This window comes from Nyctibius grandis, chromosome 1, assembly GCF_013368605.1.
Source record: "Nyctibius grandis isolate bNycGra1 chromosome 1, bNycGra1.pri, whole genome shotgun sequence".
Classification (NCBI taxonomy): domain Eukaryota; kingdom Metazoa; phylum Chordata; class Aves; order Nyctibiiformes; family Nyctibiidae; genus Nyctibius; species Nyctibius grandis.
In genome coordinates this window covers 44,483,945-44,507,503 of record NC_090658.1, presented here as the reverse complement: position 1 = coordinate 44,507,503, position 23,559 = coordinate 44,483,945, and the positions used below count along the sequence as shown (strand labels likewise).

The 23,559-nt window shown below is 39.8% G+C and overlaps 1 protein-coding gene across 1 annotated transcript in view; it reads right to left on the bottom strand.

Moving 5' to 3' along the window:
* Positions 1 to 23,559, bottom strand: part of LYST (lysosomal trafficking regulator) — a 93,760-nt gene that overhangs the window by 57,618 nt on the left and 12,583 nt on the right. Inside the window, 8 exon segments of the mRNA XM_068400050.1 lie at positions 497 to 653; positions 1,317 to 1,478; positions 3,086 to 4,109; positions 5,840 to 7,612; positions 7,614 to 7,923; positions 10,765 to 10,855; positions 13,247 to 13,445; positions 14,475 to 14,559. Of these exon segments, the coding sequence (XP_068256151.1) occupies positions 497 to 653; positions 1,317 to 1,478; positions 3,086 to 4,109; positions 5,840 to 7,612; positions 7,614 to 7,923; positions 10,765 to 10,855; positions 13,247 to 13,438 (3,709 nt within the window). The 5' untranslated portion in view covers positions 13,439 to 13,445; positions 14,475 to 14,559.

The following is a 23,559-nucleotide window of genomic DNA, read 5'->3' as shown; positions in this document are numbered from 1 at the left end:
AAGCATCCAGATGTTCAGCACAAAGGAAAAAATTAAAGCATATTCATGTTCAAAATTAATTACACAAACAGAATACAGCATAAGATGTGCACATCAGTCATTGAATGACTACAAAGGGATATAATTAGACTATCTAATTTTTACCAGATTGTTATACACTAAATAAAAAAACTGAGCATTGATTTTCAAACGAACTACTCATATGCATAGAATCTCTGGAGAAAACTGCTTCTAGACCACAATAATACATCTGAGCAACATGACTTTAAAGCAACAGTCACAAACCAAGAAAACCAAGACAGAACAGTTAGTGACTCAGTAAGAATATTGATCATCTCTCCGTCTGTACCAGCACCCTACTGAAAGTAAAAAAGTTAAACTTTTTCTATCTGTTAAAGGTCTCTGATGCTCACCCTATTTTTGTACATCTCAAAAGATAAGCAAGCTTTGCTACATCATAAAGACTGCTTTGTATATTCAGAAAGTTCACATTTACCTTCATTCTTGGTGTCACTATCATCAGGGTTACTTTCACTATCTGCTTCATATCCTTCCTCTTCAGCAAAAAGTTTAAGACTACAGCACTGTGATTCTTCAGTTTCTTCAGAAATATCTCCAGGTTGTGACACAGGCTCCTTTTCAGCGTAATGGGTCTGTATAACACAAACAAATTTACCATCTTTGGTCAGAAGAGCAGGTAATTTAGAACCTTCCAGATGCCTATTTTCTCCAAGCCCATTGGCAAAAGAAACAAATCAATCACACACTTTCAAGAAACTTGAGATGCTTTTTATAGATACTTCATTATTACATAGAAAATGGATTCTGCAAAGATGGATTTTTCTTAATTACTACCTGACCAAAGCTTTGGTAAGCAGGCAGCCAATGCATTAAGCATAACTGTTTCCAAAATCACTTATCACCATAAACATGCACCTTGACATTCACTTTAAGGCAAAGATATGTCTGCAGTCACTAAGGTCAGTCAACATCCCTGTTTGAAGCTCTCCCTTTGAGAGATTGTCACTCTGTTGGGGGATGAAAGAGTGAAGAGAATGTCAGGTTTCAGGTGTGGCCATAAAGCATAACACAGCTTGCTCCTTTTTAGGGCATGACTCATTTCTGAGCAGTAAATGTGGGGAGCATATCAATAAGCAGCATTCAATTCTCATACAAGAATCAGAGAATTAATCTTCAGCAGCCACAACAACCAAACACATTTAAACATGTCCTATTGAATTTAAAAATAGACCCAAACAACAAACCTGAGCGAGCAAACATTGCAGTATTTAGAGTACTTAGTTGGTGTTTCTTACCTTTTCAATTTTTTCTTCAGAATGATCCAGATCAGCAGAAAAAGCGCCCAACGCAACACGAAGCAGTGAATCAAACAGAGGCTTTGCCAAGTCAGTTTCTATCACTTTTGATTGAGCAAGCTGCTCTCTTATTTGAAGCAAGATATCATCCACACAGGTATTCTGTGTTTTGGGGGAGACAAACATTTTGATTCATGTCATTTTGTTTTGGCTAACAGAAACGGTCTAGTACTTTTATTTAAGAACTTCCCCTCCCACCTACACTAATCTGACTTCTCAGCAAAAACCATCAGACGTCATCCAGTCTCTTGCAATAAGAAAAATTCATCCTGTTTGTCATAACAGATTTAGTTGGTTAAGTAATCTGCACACTGAAAAAAAAATCTGGCAACATGCTGCTTCCCAAACATTGGGAGTGAAAGTACTGTTTCAAAAATAAACATCTCTGAAACAGTTTTGAGTACACAGTGCATTCAGACCACACCACAATATTACTAGAGAGGTTAACAAGACAGAGGGTGACGTGTCCAAATTCACAAAAATAGCAAGTGGCCCAGACAGAATTCCAGTTTCCACTTCTCTCCTGTACCTAACGCCTCCTGCTTTTGTAACAAACGGCCAAGTAAAATTCAAGATAGCAATTAAAACATTAAAGCACAGTGAAGGTGTCTTCTATAAATGAAGAACTTTGTAGAACACCAAATTAGTTCACCTCTAAGGCTTAAGTAATATTTTTTCAGATGTGCTTTCAGTACCTGTGCCCATAATACTCCTCTTTCTCCAGCACCATGCTCTGCTCAGAACCGTCAACAGAAACCATGTGTGAGTCACTATGTATAACGCCCACATCTTGCCTACACAGCTCTCCTTCAATCCCACCTCTGTCACACACATTCTCCACTCAATACTCTTTCAAAAAAAACCCAAGTCTTTCCCACCATTCAAATCCCATCAGCTCAGATAGCCTCTGGAGAATGTGGGACTGGACAAAAAGACTACTTGGGGAAGAAACCAGAAAAAGCAGGCCATAACTGACCAGAAAAGAATACAGGCACAGTCAGCCAGCAATTCATAGTTGTCAACATCCACTACTGCCTTTGTAGTCAGAGGAAACCATCCTTTTCCTCTCGTCAGGATCATTTTATGCAGGAAAAAAAGACAAAAATCTTCATCTGCCAGGATCAGTCTTCCCTGGGACTCAAGATACATTAACCCAGAAAACAGCATTTGATGTTGAGTTCAGCCCTTAGCCATACAGTCAATATGCTGGCCAAAACTGTAACAGATCCATGAAAAATAAATCAGAAAAACAGTTCAAAAAATGTGAGCAAGAAAAATCTCATCCAGCCTGGATCAACCTGCCATTCTGGCAGGCTCTCTCCCAGACACCAAGAAGCAGGCAACTGGCATGAACAGGGATCCAACCCAGAAGAGAGGACAACAAAGATCATTTTGGAGAACAAGCAAAGGGGTGCAGGGTCCTTACCAGTATGTTACTCAATACAAAAAGCGATAAACTGGCACATGGGAAGATGCCTCCTCAAAAACAGCAACTGCCAGTTTGTTCATCCACCCACTCCCATTCTTTCACTACCCTGACTACTAAGCACATCATTTAACTGTATGCTTTCCGTACTACACAAAAAATACGGGTACCATAACAAGAGCATAAGCTTTTTTCATCTCTAAGAGAACTTTTGACTAAATTACTGTTAAAACAACATTGTATGTAACAAATACGAGTAAAGCTATGGGAAGTTGCACAGTACCTGGTGAAACATCTCTGCTTCCATCTTCTGCTGCATGGTGCTTGCACTGTGTAGACAGATTGTCAGCAGAGCTTCTAGAAGTCTGATACCTTGAAGTGCCCACTCAGTCTCTTCTCTTACAGAAGTCTTTATCCCTTCAAGATTGGCAACTGAAGTGTGTTCCCTACTCAACGAGCTGTCATGGGACACACATTCAGGCACCAGCTGTTCTGCACCAACAAGACTGTCAGAACTATCGAGCTCCAATTGTGTCACCTCTCTGCTTTTAGCCAGCTGAACAGAGTCATCCTTGTTGAGAAGTTCACCACGAGGACTCCCATGTGAACTTCTGCTGCTTTCACTCAATACTCTCTCCTTCTTCTCTTGCTCCTTATCCTTATTTTTCGCAAGTTTCTGAATTATCAGGATTAGTAATCTATGGCACGCTTCAAAGCCTCCAAGTCTATGGAACTGTCTCTGGAAAACTGAACTATACAAATAGATGCAACGACACATGGACCAAATATCTGCAGCCCTGTGAATATGTTCCAGGGAGGGCAAAGTAAGGCTTTCCAGTGACAGATACGGTAATTTGTGGCCTAATGGCTCACTAGCTGTACTATCATATCCTGACGTATCTTCAGAGTCATTAGCTGAATCCAGATCACCATCTGCTTCTTTACTTACACATAAAAAAGCAACACAGAGGAACAGGTTTATTGTGTTGACGTGAATGTCTTGGCTCACAAACTTTTTCTTTTTTGGGTAAGCCTCTTTCAAGCCAGCATAAAACTTGCTCAGGCTTTGAGGAACTTCTGAAACAGCATGCTGGCTACAAAGAGAAGCAGGCAACTGAGATGTAGACTCCTTTTGTTCACTGTTCAGGCCTTCAAATTCTGGCATTGCTTGGTCTTTCTGCTGATCACCAAGGCAGAGTATCAATGTCTTTAACACTTTCAAAGAATGGCTTCTTAAAGTATCTAAGTAATTTAACTCAGTCATTTGATTCACTCCGTTACAACTCAGAAACAAATCTCTAATCACCCTGCAAGAGAAAGCATAAGAAAGTTACCTTATAAATCAGCCACAAACTCATGTAGCTCAGATGACACCTTATCTAAGACTAACCCTGTTCTACACACCTGAATAACACCAAGGACTGATCGTATTTTCAGTAATTGCTATAAATTACTGTAAATTAAAGAGAGGAGGAACTTGTTTGCAGTACTGCAGAATCCCAAGTAAGCATCATCCATCTGGTAGCACAAAATTCAGGGTTTTTGCAATATATCATGTAGTAAATATTGATTAACCTTTAAAATGTAGACCACAAAGATATATGATGTTCAAAGCATTACAGGTGTTTAACTAACTTTATTTATGACATTTGCTCTTTAGTGGTACTTCCCCCTAACTTTTTATTAGCAATTGGAGCTAGTAAACATCTTTATTTCTCTCAGTTCTGCAATTTCACCAGAAACTAGAGATTCCTCCTCAAATAAACTTGAAGTTTTAAGAAATTTTACTAGCTATGTCTATTAGTTGCATGAACAATGTATTTCAGATAGAATTCAGGAATACCTTTCAAGCACAACTTTTTGTGCAACTCTTATACCAGGAGTCCAATGTTAAAAAACCTTTCAGTATATTTGTTTCCAAGTATATTTTTCCCTTCTTTCTACTCCCCAAATGTTACATAGAGTTCATACAGAATTTGTGGTATGGATCTGTAGCTTCTTGGTGTACTATGTTTGCTTGTAGACATCCACCTTCCTTACCCTCCCACCTCCTTCCCACAGGGTCAGCTTTTACTGTAACAGAGTTACACACTCTAGAATCAAATGAATCACATACTTGTATAGTCCGGTCTTTAAGCCAGTAGGAAATAGGATATCTTAAACTTTTTTAATCTAAACTTTACTTCTCTTGCCTCTTTGCCACTAACTGCATTTTCAAAAATTAACAGTTTCTGATACAGTTTAGGTTAGAATATAAGTTAAAAATGTAGTAGACAATCCTTTACATAAACTGGAATACTAGTCTATTCTTTGTAATTGTCTCAGATAAAATGAAGTGAATTTAGTAGGGTTATCAGGACTTCTACACAAGAGACCATAATCTTTCCTAGATAAAAGTACACATTCATATTCTGAATGAGCTTGCATATATTGTATTAAACAACTGTTTTGTCAATTCAACAACAAACAGGAAAGTTTCTATTTCATGCCTTGGAAGAATGTTTGTGGTTTTTTTGTTTAGTTTTTGGTTTGTTTGTTTTTTTTAATGTGTTTAAATGAACAGGATTTTGTAAATTAGGAAACAGTTATTTCAGGACAAGCAACCTCTCAGGCCTTATTTTTGAAAGGTGGTTTCTATGAAGACCATTCTAGAAGGAAAAGGGAAACAGATCAGAAAACTAAGTAGTCTAATTCCAACAGAAAAGTGACATGTCAATCTGTTCAACATTCCTGACTCACTTTAGCATAAGGAATGAAGAGACAAATAGCATGTCACATCGGACAAAGATTTTATTTGTTTCTACACACTTCAGCTTGTTAAAGACCATAGCTCATTGGTAGAGAGCCCTCACTTTCTATGGTTTATGAATCTAGGATTAAATCTTATGTTACTCAAGCATTTATCTTGTTGCCAGCCCTGCAATATCCAAGTGCAGCCCACAGTCCAAATAAAACTTATGTTCTGATCAGTAACAAATATACAAAGTTCTGTACATAATTAGCATGTTTTCTATTAATAAACAGAAAATCAACCAACCTGGATTTAAGCAACACAGGGAGTGCCTGCAAATAAATCTGAAGTACTTCAGAAGGCAAACACTGGCTATAGTAACTGCATGTGTGTTTATCAGCTGTAGTTAGTCCAACTTGTTGAGCATGGCAAGCTAGCTCAACCCCTCTCTGAAGCACAGGATTATAAATACAGTTATATAGTTTCCACTGGACCACTGCATTTCCCTTTTGAATTAAGTGGCAAATATGGCTTGCAATCTGCATGCCACGTAGTTTGTCTTCTTCAAAAACAATGTCCTTATAAGCCTCCAGTGCATCCCATCTCAACAACATATCTTCAGATCCACTGCTAGGCAGAATTCCTTGAACTCTGCAAGAGGAACTAGATGCAAGACCAGCATCACTAGAGTTGCCCTGCAAGGCATCTTCCAGCTGAGCAAGTTGATCACAGTCAACAGTACATATATTGCATGATGCCTGGATAATTTTTGGAGAAACTTCTGCTCCACCCAGCTGATCCAATATAAACTTGTTAAGGATGTTCAATATGTGCTGTTCAAAGCTTTTTAATATTGGTAACTTGGAAGCATGAAGCAGTGGGATGATCACAGACTTTGGATCCATACAACAACATATTCCCACATTATGTACACCTGAGAGAATCTGAATACAAGTACTGCTCAAAGAAACTTGTTGCAACAAGTGCAAACACTGGTGTGCACAAACAGCAATGCAACAGCATCTGTCAGGATAACGAACTTCTCCATCAGAAGCTTCAAAGGGGTTTTTGGAAGCTTGGTTTTTAAAAGCAGATACAGAGAGCCCAGAGAGATCTCTATGGTGATGCATGAAGTGAGAGTACTCACATCGTCTGTGCCGCTTTCTTGTACACATTGATTGATGGAGCTGCTCTGATTTCACTTTTTTGACAGTGCTGATGATTTTCATGATGCTGTTGATTAGGCCTTTCAGATGTTCTGAGGCTTCCCCAGTTACTCCTTCATTCTTCATACACAGCCATTCCATTTGAAGCACAGTTACTTCAAACAGCTTAAATCCTTGATGCTGTATGAACTCATGAACCAGATCTATAGCTTGGCTAAAGTACAACGGATTGGAGGCTGCACTTTGTAGGCAGCAGATCAAAATCTGCAAGACCCCTTCTATAACCTCAGGTAGAAGCAAAGCTCTGTGATGATATCTAGAAAATATGAAGTCATCCTGAACCAGCTGCTGTAGTGTTTTCTTGTATCCTGGAGCAAAAGGATCAGGTTGGCTTTCCAAGCAAATTCTGATTTTTAATGCTGCTTTAAGTAAGTCTATTAAATTTCTTCGTAAATTGTCAGGCATTGTTTCTGTATTGCTAATATCTAAAGACATAAGATGCAGCACTGTTCGAAAAAGCATCCTTTGGATCAGAGCCACAGGTTCTTCTGTCCACCCTGCAGAAACAACTTCATTTTCTGTGTTACTACTTACATTGCAAGAGTCTCCAAATCCTGATAAGAACTCAGTCAATGTGGGCACCACACTAGCTGAAAGAGCAGAACTGTGATTCAAAGTAATATCAAATTTGCACACCTTCTCTAGGAGTGACAGTAAGACACAGCATAAATCAAAAGGAGAGTGACCCATATTGTTCTCAGCAATTCCTGCAGCTGGCTCATTCAAAGTCTCTGGGTTTAGCTCATGTGATGGAATAATTTGGTTGGAATTTTCTAGATTAGGAGCATCAGGATTAGAATTTGGTACTGTTTCCACAGGTAGGCAATCACTTCCACCTACAAGGTAGCTGTCCTAACGGATATGTTAAGAAAGGCTGCAGTAACTGGGAGCGTCTGTGTTTCATTATTACAGTAGTCTTGTCATCAGAATTGCCTTCTGAATCTGAAGTGGAAAGCTGAGATCTTCTTGCATCTCGCACAGAGTAACGATGGGTGGTTTTGCGCAGACGTCCACTTTTTCGAGACCGAGGATTTAGTTTTACAGAAGTCTGGAGAGATGAACGAGTGCTTCCATCTAAGCCTAGTTTTTCCTGAGTAGATTTCATGGAACTTGAATTATTCTCTTTGGTCAGGCATATGTCTACTGTACAGGGTATATTAAAATCTGTTGAAACAGAAACACAACAAAGGAACATTATAATATGTAAAGCATTTTCCCTAATTTTACAGTTTAATACTTCCAGCTTAAAAAATACAAAAATAAATTCATATTTAATAGGTCATGGTTTTGCATATACCTATGTCTGACATTTTCAGTATTAAAAAATGTCAGCAACAATTAATGTTTAGGAACCATACAGGCTAATTTCAAAGCCTAGACAAATCAGTTCATTTTTCTAATTAAGGCTAGACAAAAATGTGCTAGAGGGTTTCCTAAAACCTTTTTGTAGGCACAGCTATTCCTTTCTCTTAAGAGAAGGCATTATCAAGGTAAATGAAGGGACTTTTGGGGAAGCAAAGGAAGAAAGCTAGTCTGAAAAAATCTTTTGGCCTGTTACAGATAGGATATTAAGGAACAATATAGCCACAAGTCCCTAGTTATATTTAATCTAAATTTGAATGTTACACATAATAATACAGTAGAAGTAAAAATATTAATCAGCAGGATACCAACTCTGAGATCTCTCCTATTACTTAGCTATGGAAGCAGTTTTAGGTAGGTACTCAAGCAATGTTTACTTTGCACATACCATTTGATACATTCAAAGTCTCACTATAGGCCCAAATGGCCGTATCCCACACCAAGTGAAGAAAGCCTCTAAGGGGAAGAACAAAGGTCTTTTTGAACTTGATGACCCATTGTCACTTTTTGCAACTCAACTGCTATAGGAACTGGGTGCCTTAACTCACAGCCCTCTTAGAATACATGAAGAAATTGTTAGAGTACTAGTGGTAATAAAATAAATTTCTCTACTTAGAAACAGTGCAGATCTTCAAGTATACAGACTTCAGTCTTTACTTCAGTGTTAACTATTCCAAACAAAAAGCAGAAATAAAAGTTGTGGATTTTAAAATAGTCAGGGACAAGAGGGAGATGGAAAGGAATAATGTTTAAGGTGCTGAGTATTCCCACAAAAGCCAATCCAAGACAAAAATCCTTTCAAGTATGCAGTATAAAATAGTGAATATAAAATTTACATCTGATTCAATGGGCAAGAATATTTTGAAGAATAAAATACAAGTATTGCCAGTTCATTCGTACTGGTAAACTCAGACCATAAACTGTTGAAAAAGCAGGCAGAGAAAAAAGTCTGTATGTTTCTTAGATAAATCCATTGTCATTTTTAAGTAGTGGCAGAACTATAACTGGATGCTTATGGGCAGTAAAATATCTACCATAAACCAACTGTAAGTATCCACCATTTAATAAGTTTAGTATTTAGAAAAATGTGATATTTAGCAATAACAGTGCCCCCAACCCCACAAACTAGCTATAGTCATTAATCAAACTGAAAGAAACGGCACTTCCATGTGCAAGCATGACTATGCCTTGCTGTTTCATAGAGTCGGAGTTGTGATGCTTAAGGAAGAAACATTATCTGCTTTGGAGGCAGGAAATTAACCAAAGTACTTTTTATCAAACAAAGGGTATTTCCTGTACAGAAAGAAAAAAGCTCCCTGATAGAGCTGGATTAAGATATACTTTATTTAAGTCCAAGGAAAAAAAAAAGTTCTTAGTGCACAATGGATACATCATGTTTATTACGTCAGTACTATGAGATAGACATTTGTAGAAGCAAAAACTGTACATTATGCAGAGTGCAAAAACAGAACAGCTTAAAACCTAGTTATACAACAGCATTTTACACTAACCCTGGAAAAGCTACTAAGCTCTCATAAGATAACCAAAATGTTTCTTTAATCGATCATGTTTACAGGAACATGAAAGAAAGATGCAACTGAGCAAGCAGAAAGTTAATGATATAAAAGTGCTATAAAACTACTGGCACTTTAAACACCTCCAAGCCTACAACATTAGAAAAGCCTTCAATTTGCAGGAGTTTAAAGTAGCTAAAAAAAAGATTGGGAGAGCATCAGGTGAGAATCCTTAGGAAACTCTCCCAAACAAGACAGGTAACCTTCATTTGTTTCATCCTCTGTTTTATCTCTAACAGGGAAAAGAATGCATCAGACATATGCAAGTAGCCCAAAACAAATAAAAAAAGAAGAAAAAAAACCCCACTGTCATTTCCTGGTTCAGTTTTTGCACAGTTTATGTTGTATCATCCCTTTAATTTCTGTAATTCACTTTAAACTGACACTTTGGCAGTTGAACCTTTGTGATTTGATTCCTCAATTATCACACCAATTTCTGACACAGAACATCATATTTTCTAAGGAATGCAGCCTGGTTCTGCTCATAATCATGCCAGTATTATCCTATTTTCAGGCCCACATCCCTGACAAACATTGCACTTCTTTCATACTCTGTTGTCATTGTTTGGCTTTAAGCATATTCTCTACTTCCCATTTCTTCAATTTCAGAAGAAAATGTCTGTCTTATTTCTGTCTCTGACAATCTAGTGTCAGCATGTATCACTTTTTTTAAAAAAGAATCAATATGTTTTCACCCTTCTACTCATCATGAAACACTTCACAATTAGCAAAAAAATAACAATACTTTTTCCAAATCTCTTTTCCCCTCAAATCACCTGAAAGAAAGAAAAACTCACCACCATCAAGTTCAGCTACACAGTATCATAAGCATTGCCTTTCACACTGACCAAGAGCCTTTACCTTCTCTGTACGATCTCGATCTTCCTTGTATGCTGACAGAACACTGGTATTTGAGTTTAAATTCTTTGCAAAATCCACATCTTCATTCTACGTTAGGAGGATATGTATTACAATGAACTACTACTCTTTAGTCCGGGAGTCCTAAGCTCTGTAGTAATACACAGATCACTTCTTCTAGGTCCTTAATACCATAAGTGATAAAACATACCTATTGCTTTTTCTTCTTGGACAGGGATTTTCCACACCAATGGCAGAAGTGACAGGAGGAGGGTCAGAAGTTCTTCCCGACATGTCAGCTCCTACGTTAGACACAAAAGTTTTTGTACTTTTAAGAATTTCTTTATTTTACAAAGCTATCAAGCCTTTGATTCCCTATGCCTTTCTGCTGTTTTATGCACTGAAAAAATGACCTAACTGCAAAGAGTGCTATAACCATTAACTATAGCCAATCAGAAAGCATCTAAGATATTTATTACACCTCTGCAACTGTTTCTATACAAAGCTCTCCTAATCCTTCTTGATGAAGGAATTCCTCAAAGAACAAAAGCAGAAAAGTCAAAAGCAAATATCTTGTTGATTTAAACAAAGCCAACATGAAGCCCAAGACAAGTTTGAAACTTCTGTGGTTACAAAACTGTAACTTTGAAGAACTTTATGGGAAACTTTTTTCTTTCTCCAAAATGACACCTTTAAGCAAATGAAAAAGATTACATTGATCAAGTAATGTTATTGACTCACAATAGAAAGGTGAAGTTTTAGGGAGGAAAGAGAGAAGGTTACTCCTAATTTAAAAAAAAAAAAAAAACAAAAACCAACAAAACCAGAATAATCACTAAAAAAAAACCTCACTCCTACTGGGATTCTAAGACTTCAACACTAAGAATTTCAATGCAGAGAGGAGCAGCAGAAGGCACAGAACTTAAACACAATTCCTTTATTGGGTACTATGCAGCACCAGCAGAACTGTTTCAGTTCTAATGATTAAAAAGTCTTTTTTTTTTTTTTCAAACACAAAAAGCTGACGAGCGTTTTGGCAGTTATCGTCATTCAGGGATATGCAGCTGAAGCAACATCCTTCTCCAAAAATTCAAGGTAGCAATGAAATTAAAATGTATGGAGATAAGCAACTTAAATAGTTATAGTTTTATATATAACGAATACATACATACAGTTATAGAGCTACATATATAACAAATAGTTAATATTTGCCTGATGAGATTATCAATTTAAATTAAACTTTTAAAAGTCTAACATTATTGATACAATACAATTAGACCTGAAAAGTAAGCTTTTGCAAAGTTATTCTCCCAATTCTCTTCTGCTACTAAAGGTATTTTCAGCAAGACAAATTAACAAGGAATGGGAATGATCAATACAGCATTCAAAGCACAATAAGATTGGAAAAAGAAAAATATTAACTTTTCAAATTTCAGTGGTACACTTTCAGAATTTGACTTTCCTCATTAGTTAAGCTCTTCCTCCTCCCCTCTTAAACATATTTCCTCAGGAAATAATTGCTGAATTGCTGATGTTTCATGAAGAATGCCACAAGCTTTTTTCCCCCCTTCTACTTCAGAAGTGGGTTTTTATTGAAGGTGGAGGCACATGGAATGCCCCATTTTCTTTTTACATGAAAGCCAGGTGTTCTTGCAGAAGCTCTAGTTCTGAAGCCTCTATTAACAGCAACTATGCAGAACTCAGGTGACATCTACAAAATCCACAGCTCTGGAACCAGTAAGGATTCTTCTTAGTAATTATGTATAATTGCAGTCTTGTGGGCTTACTGTTTAGTCAGTACACCTACTGGAATGCAGAACCAAGCCAGCAGACCTGACTGGACTCTTCGCACAAGTCACCTCATGAAGGAAATGCAAGCGTTTGAGAAGAATTTGACCAGGATTAACAGCTGACATCATTTAAGACAAGGGCTGAGTAAACTCAACCAGGATTCACTTGGTTCATTATTTTTAAACACTGGGACCTGCAGTTTCAAAGCACAAAGACTTAATGCACATCTCATCCTACCCATTGCTTAGTACATATCCAATAGTGTTGAAGAAGGAGAAGAGAAAGAAGAGAAGGAAATGGACATTTGTAGCTACAGGGATGTGTGCTAGATTTTTTTAAATATAAATAGCATAAACCGATCACCTCTTCTAAAACGCTTTCTCTTTTGAGCTAAAATTACAAAATATTTGCTTTCTATTATGTTCAAGAGCAAGTTACTTAACACAGAGCAAAAATATAACTCATGGTCCATAAACAAAATAAAAAGGTGTATATTTAATTTTATTTTATTGCCTTAAACCAGGAGGACCTTCTCAAAAACTGTCAGTTCATACTGCACCTTCAGTAAATAGACTCATTTCTCCTGAAAATTCTAACCTATTGCCTCTTTCCACCTAGCTGCTGCACTCTAGCTTCAAACATGCCTTAACTAGTCAAAAGTTTAGTAACCATCAGTATCAGCTGGCAAACAGGTACATGATTAACTTTTTTCTGTTCTTGCTGAAGAACAGAATGCAACTGCAACATATCCTTTTGAACTTCTAGTCTTCATAATTAACTCATACACTTTACCATCAAAAGGCAAGGAAATCAGCACCAAGAAGAACATGAGCCAGGACAAATCCCTTCAACACAGTCAAAGCTCAATACAAAAATTATAATCAGGTAAAAAAAATTATTACCTGATCAATAGTTGAGTTCAGTGTGGTAAGCAAAATAAATCCACGGCCTTGAACCAAATATTGTCCTAGCGCTGCCATATGAGTTTCTTCCTCTTCATCTTCCTTGGCTTCTGCCCTCTGGACCACTGCATTGCACAGTCTGTTGACATCTGTCAAGAATTCCCGTGCCAGTGAGTTACTGGCACTGCTCATGTCTGAGCTGTAAGTAGAGGAAAGTACAGAAATTAAATCCATCAGAAAAACATTTGTTATGGAAAAGACTGGGGGAAGAGAGGAGCATTTCTTCCCTATTCCCCACCCCTGCAAAGGATGGAGTGTATGTAGGACTGAGGAATCAACATACCAATGTGGGGTGGAAGCGAATGAGAAGGATGAGCTTAGAGGATTTCATCTATTTCAGTGAAACTTAGCTAACAGCCCACAACCCCAAACACTCATTTTACAAGCCTATCAGGTAAAAGCCTGTGACACACAGCATTCCCTCCCACTGCATACATGAAAGTTAATAACTTTGTTTCAGCTTTTCTTTGCAACCTAGATGTGAGCTTCAATCTTCATCTGCTTCTAAAACATATTTGACCTGAAGCATAAGGGGAAAACACGTAGCTCTTAAAAAGTATTGCACAGAAAACTTGTTCTTTAATAGTTTATTCGAACACATTATCTTCTACCATGTTATATATTCCAATAGTACGCAGATTGTTTCAAAGAGAAAAAGAAAAAAATTTATGAGGTAAGATAAATATAGGAGTTTCATAAATACAATACTTTAGATTTACCAGCTCTCATGGTGTTCTCCTTCAAGCAAGACTGAGTAGGTAGCAGTCATTTCTATAATGTACTTAATTCAAGATACGGTTCTATTGCACATGTTCAAGAGAAAATATCAAAAGTGTTGGTACTGATTCCCAAACTGATTAATTTTACTTTAGATAATGCACACAAGGCACTCATACACTTCATCTATTCACCCAAATATTTTCACCATGTCCAAGCATAGAACATGCAAAAGAGAGCCAAATAACTTTCAGAATAACATTTAAATATAACAGGTGAATTAATACTGCTTGGTCAAGAAACATATACATGCAATTATTAGAAAAAAAAATAAGACCTTGTAAGAAAGGCAATTTTGTTAGCACTAATGGTACAAAAAGCTCCTTTAATTGGCAAGACTGAATACTTAGACATATGACATTCACTGTAGAAGTAACAGGAAAATTCTTACCAGAATTATTATGCCAGCTTAACACATTTATCTTCTATTTGGAAGAAAAAACAAATATATTCCAGAAATACCACCCTTGGTTCACCTGTTTTTAAAAAGGAAAAAATACATCATGATTAATATGCAGTTTCTTTGTTTTTAAAACTCATTTTATGATAGCTATTTGAAGTTTATAAAGAGCCCTTGAGGGTTTTTTTGACCTTTAGAGCTCTAGTTTTCACTTAAAGTTTATGATTGTGCACCATCAAAATCGTATTACAGAGAAAAATAATTGGTGCATATACGGTAAGTTAACAATAAAATTCATTTGTTTTTAAAACATAAAATGAGCTAGGTAGGCAGGTTTAAACATTTTCCTCTAGAAAGAGTATCAACTTTTAGTGATCAGTGTCTGCATACGTAATACCTGAGGCACTTGCAGCTCTAGGTACAAGTGGTAGATAGTATGAGAAACTGAATTGTGCAGTCAGGTGCTGATCTAAATGCATTTTAAACCTGTCCTTCTATTTTGTCCTGACAGATAATCAATCCTTATTACTTTAAGCACTGGGGAAGATGTAAGTAATAAAATTGGAAAGAAACAATATTGTATCTGCTCTGTACAGTCCACTAAAGCCATTTAAGAGTTATTCCTTCTCTCCTACCCCTTTAACCCCCTCCAGTCCTAACAGAGGAGCAGAACAGGCAATGCATTTTTTCTTTTCCCCCTAAAAGAAGTACTTTACTCAAAACAGTATCCCTGTTTTGAGCTGTAATTAGTCACGAAAAGACTAAGATAACAATAGGGAGAAGCAATCTCCTAATTTGCTCCAGAATGGCCAGAAATAGCAAGAGTTACCCCTAGTACATGCTTTGGCAAAAGTCAAACCACCACAGACACCAGCCCTGTCTTGGCGAGCTCTGCACAGAAGGAAAAAAGATTCTGTAACAACTCAAACGAAAATGATTGCTACAGAGAATATGCATTCATAAATCCCCAACATCCCATATTCCTCACCGTAAGCTAAACTGTCAAAGGGATTATTAACTTTCCATTTTAAAACTTGGAAGTTTCTAGTTATCATGCTTCACAGAATCACAGAATCACAGAATCACAGAATCACAGAATCACAGAATCACAGAATCACAGAATCACAGAATCACAGAATCACAGAATCACAGAATCACAGAATCACAGAATCACAGAATCACAGAATCACAGAATCACAGAATCACAGAATGTTAGGGATTGGAAGGGACCTCGAAAGATCATCTAGTCCAATCCCCCTGCCGGGGCAGGATTGCCTAGACCATATCACACAGGAACGCGTCCAGGCGGGTTTTGAATGTCTCCAGAGAAGGAGACTCCACAACCTCTCTGGGCAGCCTGTTCCAGTGTTCGGTCACCCTCACCATAAAGAAGTTTTTCCTCATATTTAAGTGGAACCTCCTGTGTTCCAGCTTGCACCCATTGCCCCTTGTCCTGTCAAGGGATGTCACTGAGAAGAGCCTGGCTCCATCCTCTTGACACTTGCCCTTTACATATTTATAAACATTAATGAGGTCACCCCTCAGTCTCCTCTTCTCTAAGCTAAAGAGACCCAGCTCCCTCAGCCTCTCCTCATAAGGGAGATGTTCCACTCCCTTAATCATCTTGGTGGCTCTGTGCTGGACTCTCTCTAGCAGTTCCCTGTCCTTCTTGAACTGAGGGGCCCAGAACTGGACACAATATTCCAGATGCGGCCTCACCAGGGCAGAGTAGAGGGGGAGGAGAACCTCTCTCGACCTGCTGACCACACCCCTTCTAATCCACCCCAGGATGCCATTGGCCTTCTTGGCCACAAGGGCACACTGCTGGCTCATGGTCATCCTGCTGTCCACTAGGACCCCCAGGTCCCTTTCCTCTACACTGGTCTCCAACAGCTCTGTCCCCAACTTGTACTGGTACATGGGGTTGTTCTTGCCCAGATGCAGGACTCTACACTTGCCCTTGTTATATTTCATTAAATTTCTCCCCGCCCAACTCTCCAGCCTGTCCAGGTCTCTCTGAATGGCTGCGCAGCCTTCCGGCGCGTCGGCCACTCCTCCCAGTTTTGTGTCATCAGCGAACTTGCTGACAGTGCACTCTATTCCCTCATCCAAGTCATTAATGAATATATTGACTAGTACTGGTCCCAGTACCGACCCTTGAGGGACTCCGCTAGACACAGACCTCCAACTGGACTCTGTCCCATTGACCACCACTCTCTGGCTTCTTTCCTTCAGCCAGTTCACAATCCACCTCACTACCCGATCATCCAGACCACACTTCCCCAGTTTAGCTGCGAGGATGCTGTGGGAGACCGTGTCAAACGCTTTACTGAAATCGAGATAGACCACATCCACAGCTTTACCATCATCTATCCACCGGGTTATGTCCTCATAAAAGGCTATCAAGTTGGTTAAGCATGACTTCCCCTTGGTGAAGCCATGCTGAGTGCCCCTAATGATCCCCCTATCCTTGATGTGTCTAGAGACAGCACCAAGGACAAGTTGTTCCATCACCTTTCCGGGGATGGAGGTGAGGCTGACCGGTCTATAGTTACCCGGGTCCTCCTTCTTGCCCTTTTTGAAGACTGGAGTGACATTCGCTTTCCTCCAGTCCTCAGGCACCTCTCCCGTTGCCCACGACTTAGCAAAGATGATGGAGAGTGGCCTAGCAATGACTTCCGCCAGCTCCCTCAGCACCCGCGGGTGCATCCCATCAGGGCCCATGGATTTATGGACGTCCAGGTTGCTTAATTGGTCCCTGACCCAGCCCTCATCAACCAAGACAGATTCCTCCTCTATCCTGACTTCTTCTGGGGCCACAGGGATCCGGGGCTCCTCAGGACAGCCTCCAGCAGTATAGACAGAGGCAAAGAAGGCATTCAGTAACTCCGCCTTCTTTTTATCCTCTGTCTCCAGGGCCCCCACCTCATTCATCAGTGGGCCTACATTGCCTCTAGTGTTGGCTTTACCTGCAATGTATTTGAAGAAGCCCTTTCTGTTGTCCTTGACCTCTCTTGCCAGGTTTAATTCCAAGGAGGCCTTAGCTTTCCTAGTTGCCTCCCTACATCCTCTGACAACAGACTTATATTCCTCCCAAGTGGCCAGCCCCTCCTTCCATGATCTGTACACCCTCTTCTTCCACTTGAGTTTGCCCAGCAGTTCCCTGTTCAACCATGCAGGTCTCCTGGTACCCTTCCTTGACTTCCTACCTGCTGGGATGCTCTGATCTTGAGCTCGGAAGAAGCAGTCCTTGAATGCTAACCAACTATCTTGGGCCCCCTTACCTTCTAGTACCCTGTCCCATGGGATTTCCCCTAGCAATTGCTTGAAAAGGCCAAAGTTGGCCCTCCTGAAGTCCAGGGTTGCAATTCTGCTAGCTATTCTGTTCCTGCCACATGAGATCCTGAACTCTACCATCTCATGGTCACTACAACCAAGGCTGCCCTCAACCTTCACCTCTTCAACCAGACCCTCCTTGTTAGTGAGGATAAGATCCAGCAGCGCTCCTCTCCTAGTTGGCTCATCCACCATTTGCATCAGAAAGTTATCATCAACGCACTGGAGGAACCTCCTGGACTGGGGATGGCTGGCTGAGTAGGCCTCCCAGCAAATATCAGGGTAGTTGAAATCCCCCATGACAACCAGGCCCTGTAATTGAGAGACTGCTCTCAGCTGCCTGTAGAAGGCCTGATCACCCTCCTCATCCTGATCTGGTGACCTGTAATAGACACCCACAACAGTATCACCCCTGCCAGCCTGCCCCTTAATTCGCACCCACAAACTCTCAACTCGCTCCTGATCCGCCCCTGGACAGAACTCAATACATTCTAGCTGCTCACTCACATAAAGAGCAACTCCACCACCTCTCCTTAGCGGCCTGTCTTTCCTGAACAGGACATAGCCATCCATGACCACATTCCAGTCATGCGAGGCGTCCCACCAAGTCTCTGTAATTGCCACTAGATCATAGCCCCCCGACCGAACACGGATTTCTAACTCCTCCTGTTTATTCCCCATGCTGTGTGCATTGGTGTACAGGCATTTCAGGGAGCGAGCTGGGCACACCGATTTCACCCCAGGGGGATGGGAGGCCTCCTGGTCTACCCCAACACTAGAGCGTTGCCCCAGTGGTGCAAGCCCAGCTACTACCCCATTGCCCTTCGAATCTAGTTTAAAGCTCTCCGAATGAGCCCTGCTAATTCCTGTCCCAGAACCCTTTTGCCCCTACGACATAAACCTTTCCCATGTATCACGGTCACGCCTGGTGTCTTATAAAACCAGCCATTATCAAAGAACCCAAAGCCCTGCCTGTAGCACCAGTCTCGTAGCCAGGCACTAACAGAGAGAATCCTACTATTCCATCCCACGTCATCACCTGAAAATGGAAGGAGGGAGGAGAAAACAACTTGTGCCCCAGATTCTTTCACCAACCGTCCTAGGGCCTTGTAGTCTTTCTTCATCCCCCTCAGACTACGGGATGCAGCTTCTTCCCCACCTGTCTGGAAGATCAGCAGGGGGTAGTAGTCTGTGGCCTTCACCAGGTTGGGGAGTTTCCTGGTGATATCCCTGATTCGAGCTCCAGGCAGGCTGCAGACCTCCCTGTGATGGGGGTCAGCTCTGCATATTGGGCCCTCAGATCCCTTTAGGAAGGAGTCTCCAACCACTAAAACTCTTCTCTTCTTCCTTGTGGAGGAGGTAGCTATACACCTGTCAGGTTTTTCTGACTGTGGTGGGACCTCTGATATAGGTTGCCTCTCCACCACATCCCCATTGGACCGGCTGTATTCCACTAGGGCTTCATATCTATTGCTCAGAGGCACCTGTGGAGGCAAGGTAGGCAAGGAGGGCACATCTCACATCTTTAGAGTGTACTCAATCTAAGAAAAGGGAAAAAAAAATAATCTTCCTGAAATACTCTTATTTACTTAAACAAGACTGAAGAGCTCCTTAAACACGATTTAAACCCTAACATATGGTTTTGTCTGACTGGCTGAATACTTTCTCTGCTGTTTCCTAGAAGAGACACACCAATAATTGCAGAGGCAATGTTTATTTCTGAAACCTCTCCGCATTTTTTGCTACTATTTTCAAATCTTGAACAAGTGCAAATTATTTAGCCATTCAATGGTAATAGGACTCCTTATCAGTCTTCCTTATAGTTAACTCCAATTTTTCACACTAGTGTTAGAATATTTGTGTTTGGTGTGATTGAGTACATTTTAACTGAGCCCAGTTTCTAACAAAGCCCTAAAATTATCAGCAGTTGTATCCACTGGCATATTAGGCATAGGCAGAGATGAACTGTCCAAACCCACGTTTACTGAACCGTCCACAAATTAGACTAGCTTGCAACTGGAGCAGCCCAAGTGTTAAAACCTCATTCTCTAGACATGGTAAAAAGCCAAAAATGCATTTGCTATCAACGGGAATGCAAAGGGTATTAACCAAGAAAAGCCTCAAACATTCAACTACAAAGGTGTCTAGGCAAGCGTGCGCTCATCCAGTGGGGAAAAAAAGAGAGATGGGGATAGGAAAAGAGAAAGAAAGACTAAATTCATTATTTCAGTATTCTCAGGTAACAATTAAATTAGAAACTTCAACTTTAAATTTAAAATTGTGACAAGCATGAACATGACATGGAAGACCTCCTTAAGGAAGGAGGAAAACACTGTAGGTTCCCCAGGCAAGCTCCTACTAATTGGCCTCCCTTTGAGTGCCTGGGAACAATATGTTTCATCCACAGCCTCACAGAACACCAACTTGTCCATACAGCTAACATTCACAATTCATTGCAACTGAATAGCTTAAGCAGCTAGCAGTTTTGCAGTTGTATCAGACTTTATTAGATGTAAAAATATGCTGTCCATCATGTTTTAGTGTCCTTCTATCAGTCTCCAGGTTTCCTGCATTTCTTGTACTGCTACAGGGATTTAACATATATTGCCATATTCTAGCAAAAGGGTGAATTCTCAGCGTCACTGGTACAATGTCATGGTTTAACCCCAGCCAGCAACCAAGCCCCACACGGCTGCTTGCTCACCCCCATCTCTGCCCTGGTGGGATGGGGAAGAGAAAGGGAAGAGTAAGAGTGAGAAAACTCATGGGTTGAGATAAAGCCAGTTTAACAGGTAAAGCAAAAGCCGCGCACACAAGCAAAGCAAAACAAAGAATTCATTCACTGCTTCCCATCAGCAGGCAGGTGTTCAGCCATCTCCAGGACCGCCAGGTTCCATCACGCCTAACGGTTACTTGGGAAGACAAACGCCAACACTCCGAATGTCCCCCCCTTCCTCCTTCTTCCCCCAGCTTTATGGTGTGGAATATCCCTTTGGTCAGTCGGGGTCAGCTGTCCCAGCTGTGTCCCCTCCCAACTTCTTGCACACCCCCAGCCCACTCACTGGTGGGGTGGTGTGAGAGGCAGAAAAGGCCTTGACCCTGTGTAAGCACTGCTCAGCAGTAACAAAAACATCCCTGCTAGCAACTTTTCAGCACAAATCCAAAACAGAGCCCCACACTAGCTACTAGGAAGAAAAATTAGCTCCATCCCAGCCAAACCAGGACATAGGATAAAGTACTATTTGTTGATGCTAATGCAAAAAAACATCAAGCATGTCTTCTTAATGCAAGAATTTAATATATAATTGGTAAAGAATTAAGATGTTCTCATTCTACAGTGCAGAAACATTGTAAAGAGATATCATGCTGGATAATGAAGCACTTCTTTTAGAAGGACTCATTCCAACAAGTGCTAGCTGCTTCTCAGTTGTACCTATTTCTTTTTCTGCAATTAAGTTCTGAAACAGACTGACAGCACAAACATGTCTTTGGAAACAATTTCAGATATAACCTCATTATTCATCCCATTTTGAAGCTAAAGACAAAGAGCAATACAAGGAGAACTGAGAAATAATTAAGAAGCTTCCAAAAAACTGCATATGTGCAGACAACCTTCTTCCCTCTTGTATTTGTTTCCTGACAAGTGATTTGAGCACTTAAAGCCCATTGCTTTTCAAAGAAGCACTCAGTGAACAACTTGCCCTACTGATGTTATAACAAAGCAAACACTCTGCAGAGGTGGTTTTTTTGGGCTTGTTTTGTTTTTAAAAAAAAAATCCACCCTACTCTAAGGTTTCAGCTAGCTTGACACCTTCCTTCTGTTGCAGATTGTGGCATACTGATACTACACACCACACAGCATAGCATTTTATCTCACTCCAAGAAAGTATGCCAACCAATTTGCTTGACATAGAAACTACTCTACTGCAGAATTCCTCTTTTGTTTAAAGTGACACATCTTTAACAGCTGTGGTGCCTGGTAATATGGAAGCAGATGCTACACAAAACACCTGCACTGAGGTAGAGTGCCTTCACCTCTATTTAGACTTCAGAGAGGTCACCTTAACTTGAGAAAAACCCCAAAATGCAAAACATCACACGAACTAAGCCATAAGAGAGCAGAAAGAAACCTGTCAGAATCTCAGTTTACCACTGCTGTGTACAGTCTTAATGGGACACTTACAGTTGTGGAATACACAATGTGTCAGGGCTTCACATAGTTAGCCCTGAAAAAAAAAATATCACATTCTTTAATTCCATTTCACCCCCTAGAAGAATATGATTATCATATTTCATAAAAACCACCTCTGCTAGATAGTATTTATTTCTAAAAGGAAAAAAATCCACAAGCTTTAGAAAAATAAATCACTTAACTGTGAATGATCTGACGTTCAGATATACTCTGCCTTCTTCATGCCCATCTTTATCATCCTCATAATTCAATCGCTATCACATCTGCCCTCTGGCCCCTTTCTGCACCAGCTCTCAAGGGACTTATTTTCTATTTACTGTTGTGGTATAAATCCATTTCCTGCACTTGAAACTTGTATTCTCTCTGGACATCTTTCCTTTTTTATGGAGCTGCTCATCAGCTGAGCAAAGTACAGAAATGCCTTGTACTTACTTCAGTGGTCTTTAAAAGAGAATACCAAAACCGTTCTTTAAATAATTTAAAGGATGGAACTTAAAAATAAGACCAAGTTAGCAGTCTTGAATACTGAATCATGAATATATTAACTTTATATAGTGATAATGATTAGATGGTATTATCTCTAACATCAGCACAACTTCGGGAATGAAGAAAATGCAACAAAAGCTTAGGGTCAGAGCTAGTACTCTGTATGTGAGAGTGAACAGGGCCTTTTCCTTGGTTATGTTTTCAGCAATGCATTGCCCAGAAAGGCCTGGAATGTCCAGTAATACAATAAAAAGGTAGTAATTACTAAATTACTACAGCAGCTTTGTAATAAAATACAGTACTAAGCCAAATGAAATCAAAATCCCATAATACTAATTTAAATTATTACTTTCAGTAACTGTTGCCCAACAGCTACAGCAAGAGCAACAGAGAGGCAGAAAGTCTGGTGGTGGTATCCAGTTCACACAACAACCTAAATTAGTGCTCTAATAAATCTTTTTTTCTTTTTAAAGTTTTTTTTTTAGATGTTAATTTTATAGTACTAGCAAAAGAGGAACTACTTAAACCACCTCTATTTGTTGTGAAGTAGATGTCAATAAATTTCTTCAAATTAGTCAGTAGTAAATAGTTATATCAGTCTAAAATGAACATGCTGCTGAGTGCTGTTCATACAGCTGCATAGTCAGGCTCGAGTGCCTGAGTAAAACCAAGTGATAACATACCTAAGAGGGTATGCACAGCACACAGAAGCCACCTGCAAGTCTTAATTTGCTGTAGCTCACTATGTTATCTTCAACAAAAGCAGTCTTGTCTACTGGGTTACACAAGTATCTTACTGCACTAAAGGAGTGACAGCCAATCTCATAAGAAAAATAAACTTACGAGAAACTATTTTACAGATCACGCAAAGAGGAGTACAGAATGTGTAGCTACATTAACTTGTTAATTTATTTACCTTCCCTAGTTTTCTGTTTCAGATAAGGGACAAACATTGATCAGGCATGGCATTGCTACAAGTCCTTTTGAGTAGAGTACAATGAAGTTGCATTTTTAGTAGGTATTAAAATTAACACTTTGGAAAAAAGTGTAGTTTCTATAAGC